This window comes from Protobothrops mucrosquamatus, unplaced genomic scaffold (genome assembly GCF_001527695.2).
Source record: "Protobothrops mucrosquamatus isolate PMUCROS unplaced genomic scaffold, P.Mucros_1.0 scaffold1190, whole genome shotgun sequence".
NCBI lineage: Eukaryota > Metazoa > Chordata > Lepidosauria > Squamata > Viperidae > Protobothrops > Protobothrops mucrosquamatus.
In genome coordinates this window covers 22,983-40,474 of record NW_015387402.1, presented here as the reverse complement: position 1 = coordinate 40,474, position 17,492 = coordinate 22,983, and the positions used below count along the sequence as shown (strand labels likewise).

At 38.6% G+C, this 17,492-nt stretch overlaps 1 protein-coding gene across 1 annotated transcript in view; it reads right to left on the bottom strand.

The window, feature by feature from the left end:
• The window catches only part of NMBR (neuromedin B receptor), a 20,508-nt gene extending 3,258 nt beyond the window's left edge, over positions 1 to 17,250 (bottom strand). The window contains exons 1-2 of the mRNA XM_015820855.1: positions 16,841 to 17,250; positions 5,734 to 6,082 (exon numbers count right to left, since the gene is read on the bottom strand). Coding sequence (XP_015676341.1) covers positions 5,734 to 6,082; positions 16,841 to 17,250 — 759 coding nt within the window. The remainder of the gene's footprint in view (positions 1 to 5,733; positions 6,083 to 16,840) is intronic.
• Positions 17,251 to 17,492: the final 242 nt, after the last annotated feature.

Sequence of the window (17,492 nt, the reverse complement as noted above, 5' to 3'; positions counted from 1 at the left end):
TAATAATAATAATAATAATAATAATAATAATAATAATAATAATAATAATAATAATAATAATAATAATAATAATAAAGTTGGAAGGGACCTTGGAGGTCATCAAGTCCAACCCCCTTCTCAGGCAGGTAACCCTATACCATTTCGGACAAATGGCTGTCCAGTTTCTTCTTAAAAACTTCCAGTGTTGGAGCATTCACCACTTCTGGAGGCAGGTTGTTCCACTCGTTAATTGGTCTAACTGTCAGGAAGTTTCTCCTTAGTTCTAGGTTGCTTCTCTCTTTGATTAGTTTCCATCCATTGCTTCTTCTCCTGCCTTCAGGCACTTTGGAAAATAGCTTGACTCCCTCTTCTTTGTGGCAGCCCCTGAGATATTATGCCTATCATGTCCCCCCTCGTCCTTCTCTTCATTAAACTAGACATACCCAATTCCAGCAGCCGTTCCTTATATGCTTTAGCCTCCAGTCCCCTAATCATCTTTGTTGCTCTTCTCTGTACTCTTTCTAGAGTCTCAACATCTTTTTTACATCGTGGTGACCAAAACTGGATGCAGTATTCCAAGTGTGGCCTTACTAAGGCATTGTAAAGTGATATTAATACTTCACGTGATCTTGATTCTATCCCTCTGTTAATGCAGCATAGCACTCTGTTGGCTTTTTTGGCAGCTGCAGTACACTGCTGGCTCATATCTAAGTGATTGTCCACTAGGACTCCAAGATCTCTCTCACAGTTCATAAAGCATATGTCAATTATAATTACCAAAATAGATTATTCTGAAGCAATCTTTCTTGAAATAGGGGCCATTGCTCAAGGCTCAAACTTTTAACAGCTGGGCATAAATTACCTGTGGACCACAGGGTTGTAATCTATTCCCAGTAATGCTTGAAAGGCTATTTAAACTGTTTTCTCATTCTGGCTAGAAACCAGGAGATTGTGAATTCTAGTCCTGCTTTGGCATGAAAGATGGCTGGGTGATCTTGGGCCAGTTACTCTCTCACACCCCAACCCATCTCACAGGGTCGTTGATGGCAGGAATATAAGAGGATGACAGAATACTAGATACGTTTGCTGCCTTCAGTTATTTCTAAAAATAATAATAAAATAATAAAAATAATAAAAGCAGAATTAAAGGATATTTTAAAAAGGACTATACAGAGAATTCCAGAATTAATGCAGCAGTTAAAATTTAGCAGCAAACCAGAAAAAGAAATAAGGAACATCGATTTTTTTTAAAAAATCAATAACTATGTATGAGCAGGAAATGGTGAATTTTAAATGTTAATAAAATTGCAGTAACTGGGGATTTATTTCAATCATTGCCCTATAACTTTTGGGACATTTTGTATATTGTTCATGCCTAACATTTAATCTTTAGTTAAGCATACAAAACTCTGATACAGGTGTTAGGTTTAAAGTCTGGAGATGCATCAGTATTCAGTTAAAAACAGGGTTTTTTTGCAGAAAATTATCTATATTGATGCAAACTGATTTAAGTCCTGGGTGAGCAGCAGCATGTAGAGATCCTGCAAATTCTTGAGGCTATTGAAACCAGAAGAAAAGCCTGCAGGGATCTAGTAGAACATCTGCTCTGTGGACATTCTAATGAAATTGCAAAATGTGATCAGAATTCTGTCTTGTGGAGTTTTGTTTTTTAACCCTGAAATAAATGTAGTGTCGGGAACACTATTTTTCATGACAAGGGAGAGACAGGACTGAGAATTAGTTAATTGCTTGGTAATATTAGAGTTTTTTTAATTAATTGTTCTTGCTTGTTGATCTATGAAAGATCTGAGCTTATACTTCATACCTTCCTTTTCTTTCTGAAGTTGAAATGTACAGTGGTTTGATTTTACTTGGAACCATTCTGCCTATGGGAGAGTTAGCTTTTTCTACTACTTGTTTTTCAAAAATCCATTGGTGTCGAGTGGTTTAAAAAAAAAAAAAAAGACATGTCCCATTTCAGGAAAAATACATTTCCCGATCCATCTCCTGCCCTCCTATATAATGAAGAATTCCTTGTTGCCCACAGAATGGATTTGATCCAGACCATACCACAGGCATTTGCTCTAGGATTAAATAATAACTGAGAAACAGAAGTATGTGATGCATAGGTAGTCCTCAACTTATAACCATTTGTTTAGTGATCATTCAAAATTATAACGGCATTGAAAAAGGTGATTTATAACCAGTCCTCACTTCATTCCCACTTCAAAATTTGGATGCTTGGCAACTGGCATGGGTTTATTTTGAAGGTTGCATTGTCCAAGGGATATGGGATCACCATATGACCTTCCCAGCCAACTTCCTTCAAGCAAAGTCAATGAAGGAGACAGGGACTTCCAGTGGTGACAGGCTGCACCACCTGGGAGCGCGTCAAAGCCTGAAGACATAGCGTGCAACAGCTGTCTCTCGGCTAGGAACCCCGTCCCTCGGGCAAAGAGGGGGGGTGAGCAAGTCCGGATAGGCTTAGAGCTCCCCTTCACCCCGGTTTTTCTCTGATTGGGGTTGAAGGGTGAGAGCTCAGCCAGAGTCTGGACGTTCTCCGCGCCCCAGGACGCCTTCGCTCCTTTCCATTTGGAGCGAAGCTAGATGCAGCGCCCACCTCTGCTACTGAAAGCTACTTGGATTTAAACTATAAGCAGACGGAACTAAGCAGGAGGTTTGGAGTAGTTTTGGTTTATGTGGAATCTTTGAGAATATATTAACATCTTCCTTTTTGGTGGGAACTTAAAGTGAGAAGAAGATGGCTGCGGAATTGCCGTTTCTTTGGAGCTGATAAGAATTTTTCGCTTTTTACTTTTCACTTTTTACTTTCACTCTCCTCTGGTTATTAACTGGATAGAGATACATTATGGTTTTTTGGGTTTTTGGAAAGTCTTAGTTGTAAAGAATTTGCAATGCCTACTTGTTGGTGCCTTATTACTTTAATGGATTACTGAAGTGTTTTTCAAAGAAGTTTGGAGAATGGCTTTAAAATGGCTGCGGAATTGTGAAAGAAAGAAAGAAAGAAAGAAAAATCCATACTTTTTTTTTGTTGGCTAAATGGTTGTATTGTAAAGAATTTCTCCTTTTTTTTCTTTGGAAATGCCTTTATCTCCAATTACAAATGACTTACAGTATGTTTTGAAGCAAGCAGTAAAGCAATTTATTGTGGAAGCTGAAGATCTTTGGGTCAAGAAATTAGAAGGATTATGTGAAACTGTTGCATCTGTTTTTCAGAGTTTTATAGTTCCAGATTGTACAAAGCAACGAGCGGATAAGTTATGTGAAAATGTTGAAGAAGATGTTATGGAAATAATTCCAAATGATATGTTATATAGTAGAGATCTGGAAAATGATAAGCATGAAAAGTTGGGAAAGGAAGCTGTAACAGATCCGGTTATGGTCCTGGTGTACCTCCCTGATGACATTTTGAAAAAAAAAGCTTATAGAGTCAATTTATGGGTCGTGCATCAGAGAAAACCAGCTGGAGATGTTGCTGCTTGTGTTTTCAGAAGATCTTGCTATAATGGAATCACACAGGCTTATTATTTGCAGAAATTTTGGATACGCTACAAATATCTGATTCTTATTGAAAAAGGAAGATTCACTGATTTTGAAGGTTGATCAGCAATGAGAAAAAGAATGGAGAGATCCAGGAGGATAATCTTATATCAACGTTTTGAAAGTTTTTTATTTTTAAAATTTTTTGATCTGGAACTGATCTCTTGGACATATTCTATTTGAATTAATAAGACTTAAAGGATTAAAGTATTTGATAAAGAAGAGTGCAGATGAATATACTATTAAAATTTGTTGTAAAAAATAAAAAAGGAAGAAAATTTTACTTAAAAGATATGTATTTGAGATTAAAAAAAGAGTGATATATAATTGTATTATTCTAAAGGATTTATATTGTCTTAGAGGAAGTTAAAGATGGTTTTTTAATGGGTTTAAGATATTTGGATGATTAATAGCAGTAAGATTAGTAGTTAATTTTTATTTTTTTTATTTTTGAAGAAATGGTAACATTTAATTTTTAGATATTTAGATCTGGGGAAGATGGATAAAAAGGAAGATTTACTGACTTTGAAGGTTGATCAGCAATGAGAAAAAGAATGGAGAGATCCAGGAGGATAATCTTATATGAATGTTTTGAAAGTTTTTTATTTTTAAAATTTTTTGATCTGGAACTGATCTCTTGGACATATTCTATTTGAATTAATAAGACTTAAAGAATTGAAGTATTTGATCAAGAAGAGTGCAGATGAATACACTATTAAAATTTGTTGTAAAAAATAAAAAAGGAGAAAATTTTACTTAAAAGATATGTATTTGAGATTAAAAATGAGTTTAGATGATTAATGATATATAATTGTATTATTCTAAAGGATTCATATTGTCTTAGAGGAAGTTAAAGATGGTTTTTTAATGGGTTTAAGATATTTGGATGATTAATAGCAGTAAGATTAGTAGTTAATTTTTATTTTTTTTATTTTTGAAGAAATGGTAACGTTTAATTTTTAGATATTTAGATTTGGGGAAGATGGATAATTATATTTTGAGTTTCGGAGTTAAAATATATAATTTTTGTTGCTTTTTATTACCATTTGAGTTAAAGTTTATATATTCTATATAATTTAGATATGCATTTTATAGTTAAGTTTGTTATTGTTTATTAGAGCTAAAGTAAATTAATACTGGTATCTGTTATAATTGGATTGTTTTAGTTAGATTTGGGTTGCTTACGTGACTACTCCTGTATTTAGTTCTGGGAAGTCCGGGGGGGATGGGGGGGAAGGGATTTCTTATGTATTTTGGTATACTAGAATGGTAGTGAGATATAATGTTCTTAAGAATGGAGGGAATGTGGTCCTGTGAGGCTGTTGAGCATCTTAGAATAGGAGGTTTTTTAGTTTTTTTTATTATTATTATTAATGTATGCCATAATTGTATGTTTGTTTATTTTAAAAAATCAATAAAAATTTGTTTAAAAAAAAAAAAAGGAGACAGGATTCCATGTGGTTCACTTAACAAATGCAGTGATTTGCTAAACAACTGTGGCTAAAAAGGTTGTAAAATCAGGCATGATTCACTTAACAATCACCTTGCTTAGCAATAAAAATTCTGCTTCCAATTTTGGTTGTTAAATCAAGAACTACCTCTATACTAAAGAGGATAGGATAGGATAGGATAGGATAGGATAGGATAGGATAGGATAGGATAGGATAGGATGATAACCTTTATTGTCATTTTTTACTGTGGGTACACTGGCACACATTAAAAATGAAATTCTGTTGCCTGCTCTCAGATGTATACACATACATAACACACATATAAACATGCTTTATACAACATATGTATATACCTACACCCTTACATATAAATACATATGAATATTAATCACTGTCCATCTTGAATACATAGCGGAAAAAGGAAGCTTGAGAGTTCACAAGGTTAATACTGTATGGAACAAAACTGTGACTGAATCTGGATGTTCTGCTTCAGATACCATGAAGCCTCCTCCCAGAAGGTCATGAAGAGGATGTGTAGTGTCCCGGACAATCCTACAGACCCTGCTTAAGCAACACTTATATGTTATATCCTAGATAGAAGAGAGCGAACTGCCATCCTCATCTCTTTCTGCACCTCCTTCCTGTCTGAAGCAATACAATTTCATTTAAACGTACGATTTCATTTAACTCGTAGACTTTCTTAAAGTAAATCTCCTGGATTCCATGGATCTGGAAAACTTACCTGTTTTTTAGATTGTTCACTGTATTCTCCTGGCAGATTGTGTGCACTCTTAATTAAAGTCTTTGCAATATGGTAGTAATAAATACTAATTATGGTGAGTGGGATAAGAAGGTATACCAAAAGTATCATCACTGAATGAATCTTTGGGTGCAGATCATCCTTCAAGGGATAGCGCATACATTCTGTGAAGCTGACATTATCTGCATCAATAATGTGTGCCACTTCAGAGAAAACGGCTTCAGGGATTGCCAGCAAGATGGAAATTATCCAGATGCCGATTGCTTTAATATATGTCCAAAGGACTGCGTTGGGTGCTTGAATATCCATTGGATTTACAATGGCCTTGTACCTAAAATGTAGAAAGGAAAATGAATGTTATTGTTCAGACAGTAGGTTGGGGTTTTTTTGTTGAAATAAAATAAGAGCCCCACAATTCTGAGGGAAATATTAAGACAGAAAATATGCTACTGGGAGTTATCTGACTTTTGTTCAAGAGGCTAAACAGAAATAATTTATTTAGTGAGGGAGGGAAAGAGAAAGGAAGAAAGTAAAGCATAAAATGTTTATTTGTATTAGGGTAGATAAATATGTAATGCAATTTTCTTTGACCTGGGAGAGTTTATATAATGTATTCTGCTACTTTTTAATATAGCTCAAAAACATGTTGACATTACTGTATACAACGTGAGGGCTAATACGACATAGTTTTCAATTCATATTTCTTACTACCTTACTACTTTTCTGCTTTAAGGTATCAGATCAGTTTTTGGCATTCTTTATAATTTCTAGACAATGAAGAAAGGTCCAAAGGCTTCTCCTTTTAATTGTGCTATCTACTATTACTAAAGCAATGAAAATAAGGAACAAATAAGGAACTATACCTCAAGACAAAGATAAATGCAATCACTCTCAAAACCCTGCCTACAAGTGCCCAAAGGCAAATGACTGACTACAAACATAACACTGGAGTGGACAAGCCATAGTTTAATCTAATCTAACAAGTCATTCTTTGTTTCTTAGATTTGGAGGGGGGGGGACTTAGTTAATGCTTTGCTACTAACTCCAGGATAACAGGTCCTAAAATTGGATCAGCTATCTGGAGCTGAAATGAAACAAAACTGGGAAGAAGGCTAGAGAAAATTTCTGAAGTCCTTAGGTTTGATCTTAAGAACAACGTGAGTCTAGCAAAGAACTGTCAGACTTTTATTGCCTCAAATAAACCATTTGTGATCTTCCTAGCCAACTTCTGACAAGCAAAATCAATGGGGAAACCGGGCCGAGGTGGCAAGTCACAGAAACATGATGTCTCACTTAATAACCACATGACTTAATGATGAATTTCCTGGTCCTTATTATGGTCCTAAGTCAAGGACTACCTATACAATAGAAGTTTAATGAATTAAATAAAATAAATTCAAGTAAGAATGGTTTCCTTACATACAAAGCAAGGCAGATTAGACATCTGGAATGTAGTTTTTAGGATTCAAAAGGAAACTAACAACAATTACTAAAGTTTGAGGCAAAGTTCAAATATCTAAAAGGTGGCCTATAATTGAAGATACAAATGGAAAGGAAGGCGATGATGTAATTTACTTTTTTGTTTTTTTCACTGTGCTTTTTTATTCAGATGTAGCGATCTTGTTCTATAGTATCTGTTGTGATTCCGTGCCAGCCTGTGTTCCCAACAGCTGAGTCTGAGGAATCTGAGGAGGAGGTGGAGGAGGCTGTTGAGGGGCCATCAGGGTCAGAGGGAGGCTCTGATGAATTACAAGACTCACGGCTTGATGAAGAGCCTGGCCCCTCCAGTCGTGTTTCTGATGAAGCTCAGCTGTGTGAGGAGCAGGAGTCNTTGTTTGCAACGTGTTCCTGTGGACTATTTCCTTCCTTTGAACTTGAGGTTTGCTGTTTGTGTTTTGGACTTATTGACAGGATTGTCACCCAAATAAAAGGGATTTTGTTTTGTTTTAACGTTTCCAGCCTATTGTATCAGCAGGGGTTGGTCCTTGTGCCTTTAACAAGGACGGCAATAGGCTGGGATAGAACAGTATCTTGCTTTTTTATACTTTTTTAATTTTCAATATAGTCCTCGACTTATGACCACAATTGAACCCAAAATTCCCATTGCTAAACAAGGCAGTTGTTAAGTGAGTTGCACACCATTTTACGTCCTTTTTTGCCACAGTTGCTAAGCAAATCACTGAAGTTGTTAAGTGAATCATGCAGTTGTTAAGCACATCTGGCTTCCTCCATTAACTTTGCTTGTCAGAAGCCAACTGGGAAAGTTACAAATGGTGATCACATGGCCCTGGGACAGTGCAACTATCATAAATACATGTAAGTTGCCAAGCACTCAAATTCTGATCATGTGACCATGGGGATGCTCCAACAGTCATAACTGAAAACCTGTCATAAGTCACTTTTTCAGTGCTCTTGTAAGTTTGAACAATCACAAAATAACTAGTTGTGAATCGAGGATTACACCAAAATCTTCCCCAGGTTTCACTCTTACATATTGTTATTGTTATTGTTAATAATAATAGTAGTAGTAGTAGTAATAGTAATAATAATAGTAGTAATAATAATAGTAATAGTAATAATACTTATAAGCATATGCAAAAAACCATTTCCTCACAGGCATTATTTTTTGACACTGTCTCATCCTGAAGGTAGAAAGAGCTTTGACATTACAAAATATGACTTTACCATAGATGCAACCATTGGAGTTTTTCTAATTGAAAATGAATGCTTTTGCATTCAATGGGTCTTAGTACTGAGAAAGCAAATAAAGAAGTTCAGTGAGCGTTAAGTCTTTTAAATTAAATTAGATTCAAAAACTAAATGTATATTCTTAAGTGGGTGATAACGTTCATTCTCTTTGCATTTGATATACATCCATTTCTTGTAATCATGCCAGTTTTCCTATAGTGCAGGGATCCCCAACCCCTGGTCCATGGACCAGTACGGGGCTGCGGCATGCCAGCAACTGGTCCTCACAAATAAGCAAAGCCTCATCCATGAGATGCAGGCAGCACACAAAACCACCACCCCCTCCAGGCCGCAGAAAAACCTCTCTCAACGTAACCAGTCCCTGGTGCCCAAAAGGTTGGGGATTTCTGCTATAGTGTACATTAAAAAAAAATCATTGCAGGAAAGACTAAGCCCAGCTGATCTTTAAATTGGTCCCTAATGATATCGATTCTAGCTCCACATTACAGAGGCATGACCCCCACAAACGCATAGCTATACTTATATATATATTCTTTTAGTTCCATCCTGTCAAATGTAATGAAAACTATCCATCTTCTGCTTTCAAGGAACAAGTGCCTCTGAGCTTTCTGCAAACAGCTATGATTAATGACATTCAGGAATTTGAAGCGGAAAATGTGTTTCTTTTATTAACTACCTTGTTAACCAATAAGTCTGGTAATTAGATTACAAAATCCCCTGAGCAAAACTAAGTTCCTAGTAAATCCAAGCAGTTGGCTGCAGAGCACTGAAAAAGAAACCAAAATACAGGTTTTGGAATATCTTGCTGGTTTACAGGAGAGATACCCAACTGATGAGCATCCAAGGCTATTGACATATGTGCAGCTGTGTATGGATTGCTCTCTTGAAGCAAGACAAGGATGAATGGCATTCTGGAACAATGGATTTTATTTTAATGATCCAAAGAGCCTGGATCATCAATAAGTAACTCAACTTATACTGAAAGCCACATGTTAACTATGTATGATATATTATACATACTCCACTCAGTATCAAGGATGCAGCTGTAGAGGTGGTCAACAGTGTTAAGTATCTGGGGGTGCAGATAACTAACAATCTGAATTGGTCTCTCCACGCATCATCCTTAGTGAAGGGTGCAAACCAGCGTCTTCATTTCCTGCATCAGACGAGGAGAGCACATCTCTCTCCTTCTGTCCTGGCCACTTTTTACAAAGGCACAATTGAGAGCATTTTAACAAACTGCATCACTATCTTGTTTGGTGGCGGCAGTTCCTCAGATAGACCAGGGATTTTCAACCTTTTCACCCATTGTACCACTTTTAGGATATGGCAATATCCGAGTACCACCAGTCGCCTAGCAAGGTGTCAAAAACTTGACCCCCCCCCAAAAAAAGGGAAAAAGTGAGGAGTACAGGTACTCCTCGACTTACAACAGTTCGCTTAGTGACTGTCCGAAGTTACAATGGCACTGAAAAAAGTGCCCCCCAAGCCACAGCTGAGCAAGACACCTGCCTGCCCGCCCAGCGGCACTCTCATTCCCCTCGCCCGCTACCACTTTTCTAGGATGGTCGCATACCACCTGCCAGGTGCCAATGTACCACAGGTGGTACCCGTACCACTGGTTGAAAAGCCCTGAGATAGACAGTCCATCCATACAGAGATTGGTAAGGACAGCTAAGAAGATCATAGAAAGCTCGTTTCCTGGTATTCAGGATGCTGTTTATAAGCACTATGTGCTTAGAGCTCAAAGCATTGTTAGAGACCCCACAAACCCATTTTTTGGTCTGTTTCTGTTGCTCCCGTCTGGGAGGAGGTTTTGAAGTATTTCTAGCAGAACTACCAGATTCTGTAATAGCTTTGTTCCCTATGCCATCCGTCTGGTAAACTTGCAAGATTCGTTCTGTCACCATGCACATGTATACATAACCCAGACTAGACTGTTGTTTCTCTGTGTCATATAATATATGGATAATTCTTTCTTTCTTTATTTATTTATTTATTTATTTATTTATTTATTTATTTTTGTCATATTTATGTAGTGATATCAGAGGTGGTGACCCTTTGAGAGCTATATGCAACAAAATTTCATTTTAATGTATGTCGATTAGTGTATATTCAAAGTGACAATAAAGTTATTATTCTATTCTATGTATTTGACCATTGCTAAGTCTGTGGTTTATTTGTTTGTTTGTATCAGAAGCATCACAGTTAAAATAAGGTATACTATACAGTACAACATAAAATTTAAAATATAAAATACAAGATTAAAATATGTACAAGTTAAACAAATCTTGTCCAGTCACTAGCAACATTAATTATGTTCTGTTGTGCTACCATGAGGTCCTCAAGTGTACATTGATCAGGACACAAAGGGTAGGTATACTTAAGTTATCTTGCCTTCTAGCATCTTCAATATATAGGCTTAACCAGATCAACATGAGGATCCTTAAGCTCTTTGGCCCTCTCATGTGCTTCATTCTGAATATCTTCCAACAAAAACACTACAGTACACACTGTTAGCAAGGGAGGCATAACATGTCTTGGCACTAATAGGAGCTATCCTCCCATTATAATTAGGTCTGTCTGAGTCTTCAAAGCTAAATGCTGGCTGGTATCCAGGGACGTAATCCTATCATCATCTATCCAAATAACCTATTACTGTTCCCATTACTAACTATTGTTTTAACAAATAAGCATCAGATTAGGAAAAGGAAGCCCATTCTGATGTCTTCCTGATGGACTGAACCACATTTTTCCAATGCCATACTATCTGGAGATAATGGGGATTGTAGTTTAGCAATCCTGGAGGACACATATTTAGAAAAACTAATGTTGGTTGTCACTGGGGAGGAAAGTTTTCAAATTCTGGCTTAAACATTAAACTTAGTGGTTTACCACTATTTTTTAGCTTAATCTAACTCTTCTTGTTCATGAGAACTGAAGAGGTTATTTCTACACTGGTCCATCTTCAATAAAGAAGAGGATAACAGTGCAATCAATAATTCTCATCACAAACGTATGAAAACGTAGTTCTCTTTTTTGTGCTTTCAAAGAGGAAAAGCAATCAAGGATGTATTTTTGATCTGATGGCCTCTCCCTCCATCACAACTTTCTGAATTGTTTATGGATCTCATAGAAACGTATGATCAGGCAAGAGCTAAAATCCATACTGTAAACACTGTTTAAGTAAAAGCTATTAAAATCCTTCCACCTGAACATTTTCTTTTCATTACTTGATGAAGTATTGGCATTTGTTTCTATGTTCCTTCAAACAGCCCATGGAAAAAGTTAAGAATTAGATTGCAGATTCAAACTAATTTGCAGAGTGAGTAGCAATATATGAAAGACACATCATCCCTGCATTTACAGACTTACTAACACTGCATTGTGAACACCAACACATCCCCCATCTGCAACAAAGAATAGTGCTTGCATGCAGAAAATTGAGAACTATTTCAGGATTTCTCTGGAGTTGTGCCTCTAATGGATACCATTTAAAAGATTTCAGTTTGATAGAGTTGGTTGTAGTTGCAAGCATTTTCAGTGAACCAGAAATGAATGAAAAAAGTGAGAGAGATATTCTGATAAGCGAAATCAATGGACACCTGATAGGCAATCACAGCGAGTAGTGAAAAAGATTTATCTATATAGTTTCTTCTTACAAGCACAAATAATGGAAAAGTGATAAAAATGATTACAGAAAGGGCTGATTTCCTATTTATCCAGACAAAACTCTTGCTCTGCTTGGGTTATCCTCTCTAGTTTCTCTCTAGATATCAGAATATGCAGTGAGAGATGAAAAAATTAAAGAAAAAGTAAATTTAATCTTGAAAAGTGCAACTGGCTACAGCTATAAAGCATATGCATTGTATGTTTTGCAAGTGTACATATTTTATCGGAGTTCATTTTTCAGATGCAAGAAATAACTAAATATGCAAAACATCACAATCTTTAGAAGGAATACTTTATGGGGATATTTTTTTTACCTTCATATTTTAGTTAATCATTTCATATGAAAACAGCTTTTCTGTTTCATTTCCATCCCCAATCCTTTTATATCATGTCCTGAAACAGCTTTTGTAAAACAGATAATGTGAATTGTATGTGACTAGGGCTGAGATACAAACCCCTATTCTCTGACATATTAGAAGTATTGATGGTAAATCTATTCAAGTATCACTGTGAAACCACAATGGCACCACCCAGACTAAAGGGGAGTAAATTCTAAGGGATGCTAATGTTTGTGGAAAGAAGGAGAAAGAAGGAGAATTCAAGAATTGTTAATCAATCAACCATACCTTTAAAAAAAACATTCAAAAACTGAAGTCATTTCTAAATGATCAGCCATTCCATTACCAAAGTCATACTTTGGTCTCATACCTTATCTCACACTTAAAACAATGCAGGGCTTGAATAAGCTGATCTAAGGTTTTAAGATAGCAAAATATAACAGAAATGGACATATTTTATTTGTTTGAAGCTCTGCAACATTCTATCCAATTTGACCTTTCTGTCAATAGATGTGTCAATCCTCATCAACTAGCCAGAAAGAACTGCCTCAGCCAGTTGTTCCCTTTCATACCAAAATTTAAATCTCTTCACCTTTTCCCACACTCACACAAGAGCTTTGCACACCTCTTATCCTACCAGAGTGGCATATCCCAAGGCTTTTCAACCAGTGGTACGGGTACTACCTGTGGTACATTGACACCTGGCAGGTGGTACGCGACCATCCTAGAAAAGTGGTAGCGGGGGAGGGGAATGAGCTGAACTGGTGGCAGCACTGCACAAGCCTGAGCGAGAGACGGCTGGAGCTGCAGGGCTGTCAGGGCTCAGCAGAAGCGCCAGGATCAGTGCCGCTTTCCAGCTGGTAGGCACTTCTTCGGGACTGTCAAGGTTCAGTGGAAGTGCCAGGATCAGCGTCAGGCTCCAGCTGGAGCTTGGCGCTGATCCTGGTGCTTCCACAGAGCCCAGAAGAAGCGCCGATCAGCTGGAATGTTGCAGCATCTCCAGGGTCTTGTGATTTACATTCAGATGCTTGGCAACTGATTCATATTTATGACGGTCACAGTGTCCCAGGGTCATGTGAAGTGACCAAAACCTGCTGCAATCACCCAGCAGATGGGGGGAATAAAAACTAAACACCCCCCACCCCACCCCCGCTGCCAATCCTCACAGAAATGCTCACAACAATGAAAACCTCGGATAGGAGGAAGAGCGCCGCCGGGCAGGCAGGCAGGCAGGTATCTTGCTCGGCTGTGGCTTGGGGGGCACTTTTTTCAGTGCCATTGTAACTTCGAACAGTCACTAAGTGAACTGTTGTAAGTCAAGGACTACCTGTACTTTATCACTTTTTTCCTTTTTTTTTTTTTTTTGGTCATCAAGTTTTTGACACCTTGCTAGGCGACTGGTGGTACTCGGATGTTGCCATATCCTAAAAGTGGTACAATGGGTGAAAAGGTTGAAAAGCCCTGGCATATCCTTTACCTGATGGTTGTACACACAACTATGTGCCATTCCCCTGCTGGCAGAAGAACAGAACCTGAAAAATGGAGTCAGGCACCTTTCACATAGTTCACATCATGATCCACTTCTGTGCTGACACTCAGTATTTATCAGTGAAAGATTCCCATTAGCCCAATATGACGTGACTGGAACAAGGCACAGTTGGGACTATCTACAATGATATGTGACAAGCACTAACATCTGTTAATCATCAGAAGGCTCAGTTCCTTTCAGGAGCAAATCTAAACCTAGTCCTAGGTCTGCTTACTTAATACATTCCTTAATATATATTCTTAGTGCTTAAGGAGTGCTAGCTGAAATCTGGAAAAATACAAATGCAGAATGGAATCTCCTAGAAGAGGACAAACTCAGCTGGCTGGCTATCAAATGGAGTATTTTGCAGCACATCCCACTTTATAAGATTCTTCTAGAGCTATCTTGGGTAAGGCTTTAACAACAAATCTCTTCCCAATGATTTTGTCAGAAGGAATTTAATGTTTACTAAAACTGCAGTTTTCAAGCTATATGAGACCATCCAGAATCTGATGCTTCTTTTCCTTTGTCTTTCAATTATCAATATTTCCAAAAGCACATTTTTTTCCAGAGCACTTTTTCAGAAAGGAATTTTGTAGAAAGTGGTATCAACATGTTATCACTTTGAATAAGGAATACATAACTATAGCTAATCTGGATAAAGTCCAATGATGGAACTAAAAGTATTTTGATTTAACAGACATTTGGTTTCTTTGTAGAACTCTATGACTTTCAGTTCTTCATTCACATAAGCACTCATATATCATGACTCAATTAAATGTGGTCCAACGTACATATTTAGTTTGGTCAACTTTTACTTAAAATTACATTCCAAATTATCCTTTATTTACTTTGTTTACTTTATGCAGTAATCTACTCTCTCTTATCCCATTTACTGTCTCATTTTAATGAGTACTAACCTTTGTTAGCATACTCCCTATCCTCTTCCTCCCCTCTCTGCCCCTCCTTTGTACGCCAATTGCCATCCCTTACTCCAAGGGGCTGTCTCCCCTCTCTCTTCTGCTCTCGCCTAACTTCCGTCCTCCCTTCTTCTACTTTCACGGTCTCTTCACTCCTGTCGGCCCTGTCGTGCACCTCTTCCACTCTTTTCTTTCCCCCGTCTCCAGTACTCCTAGCTCCCACTCGGGTCCAGGCACTCTCATCATCCTCATCCTTCTTTCCGCCGATCTTTCTTCTGCTCCCGGGCTGGTGGGATCGCCTCTCCACCCACCTCTTTTCTCCCTCCTCTGCTCGATCTTCTCCGTGGCCATTAGTCCAGCTACACCCCCCCATCGATGCCAACCGGCTCTTCGTCCCACTATCTATCTCTTCTGCTTTTCTAACAACTTGGAAGCTTTCAAATTATGTAGCCTCAAAATAAAGATATGATTGTATGATTTACCCTTGAGAAGAGAAGAGAGGACCAGTAATGATGGCAATTTTTTTTAGCCCAACATCCTGTTAATATTTATCTATAGACATTTCAAGATAGACTGTTAACGTGTCTGTTTCATGAAGTTCATGCAAGAAAGTGGCTTCACACATTCTCTAAATAAAAGCTATTTCCACCTTTTTTTGTTTCCTTCAACTGCAAATTGACAAATTTCAATAAAGAAACAAGTAATGCCAGCACCAGTTATCATCACTATATGAGTTTGTACATAGGAGGAAAAGACATATTCTTTTGTTGATGATTTTGGTAAGAATCGTCTAATCTTGATGTTAATCGTGATCATTTTCTCCTCTATTTTTCCAACTTTGATTAAAGTAAAACAATTATCCCTAAATGGGCAATCTTTAATCATACTTTGCTTGGTTCTTTGTTCTCTGCTGCTTGTCATTTCAGTTCCATAAATATTGTGTGGAAATTAATTTCTTCTTCTTAATTTCAGCTTACATTATGTTTACTTAGGAACAGAGTAGAAGAGTTATCTCCCATTTTAATAAAGAGCCAAATATTGCTAAGAAGAACATAAGATTTTTCCTGAACGAGACTGATCATTTGTCTTATTCAGATATATGTCTACAAACGTGGCCAGCTATAGGAGATGCCTCTGGAAACTGCTCAAGTGAAAACAAAGCTAAGGACGCTCCTACTTGTTCCCTGGAATTAACATTTAGGGGAAAACTACATCTAAATAGAAACGGATCAGTTTATCTATCACAGCTGATGAACAGGTTTTTCATGAATTCCTAGAACCTCCCTTGTTAACACTACTTAGGTTAATTCTAAGTATACTTCTCTGTGTCCAAAGAACTCATTTGTTTCCAGCTGAAGTCATTAGAGAAAATCAATAGATGCACTCCCGGAAGAGCATGGATCTCCTTATTTACTTGTGGGTGAGGTTAGCATAAGATGAGAGAAATACTTCTGAAGGGCCAATCCAATCAGCCCAGCAGACACGGATTCATTTTCAGCCTTCTCAAGTCTGAGAGTCTGACGGTGTGGAAGAAGAAGGGAGAAGGGGAAGAAGGGGAAGAAGGGGAGGAAGAGGAAGAGGAAGAGGAAGAGGAAGAGGAAGAGGAGGAGGAAGAAGAAGAAGAAGAAGAAGAAGAAGAAGGGAGAAGAAGAAGAAGAAGAAGAAGAAGAAGAAGAAGAAGAAGAAGAAGAAGAAGAAGAAGAAGAAGAAGAAGAAGAAGAAGAAGAAGAAGAAGAAGAAGAAGAAGAAGAAGAAGAAGAAGAAGAAGAAGAAGAAGAAGAAGAAGAAGAAGAAGAAGAAGAAGAAGGACCGATGCCTTTCCAAACTTCTAGCCAAGCAGAANTTTCTCCCCACCGATCCGCTGCCTTCCGCCCCCCGCCTCCCGTCTCTGGAGGACTTTCCTCGGTCGCTCCTGGACTCACCTGTCGGCGCTGAGAGCGGTGAGGGTGAAGACGGAAACACCCACCGAGGTAAGCTGAATGGCCGGCAGCAGCTTGCAGCCCACCTCGCCGAAGAGCCAGTCCTCGAGGAAGAAGCGGGAGGCGTCGACCGGGACGCAGGTGAGCAGCAGCAGCAGGTCGCCGGCGGCCAGGCTGGAGATGAAGATGTTGGGCACGCTCCGGGCGGCGCTCCGGGCGGCGAAGATCTTCAGCAAGGTGAAGTTGCCCAGCAAGCCCACGGCCACGATTAGCAGGTAGAGCGAGGGGATCACGCAGCGGATGGCGAAGGCCGCCCCAGCCTGCGGGGATGATGCTCCCGGAGCAGCCGCCTCGCTCTCGTTGCCCGCCGCCGTCCCGTGGAGCCACGTGGACTCTGTTGACCTCGGTGGCATCGCTCCTTGGCAGCGGGGACTCTCTCGACGGCCTTCGCCCGCGTTCTCGGTCTAGGAGCCCCCAAATCAAGCTCTCTCTCTCCCCAAAGACCCCAAGGGGGAAACAAAGTCTCATCAGAGTCAAATGTCCTCTTTGCTTCCGAAGAAATGGGGGGAAGGAAGAAGAGGCGAGACGCTGCTCGTCCGCTGAATCCTGAAAGATTCCCGGGAAAGCTTTTTTGAGGGGGGTGGGGTGTCGGTCC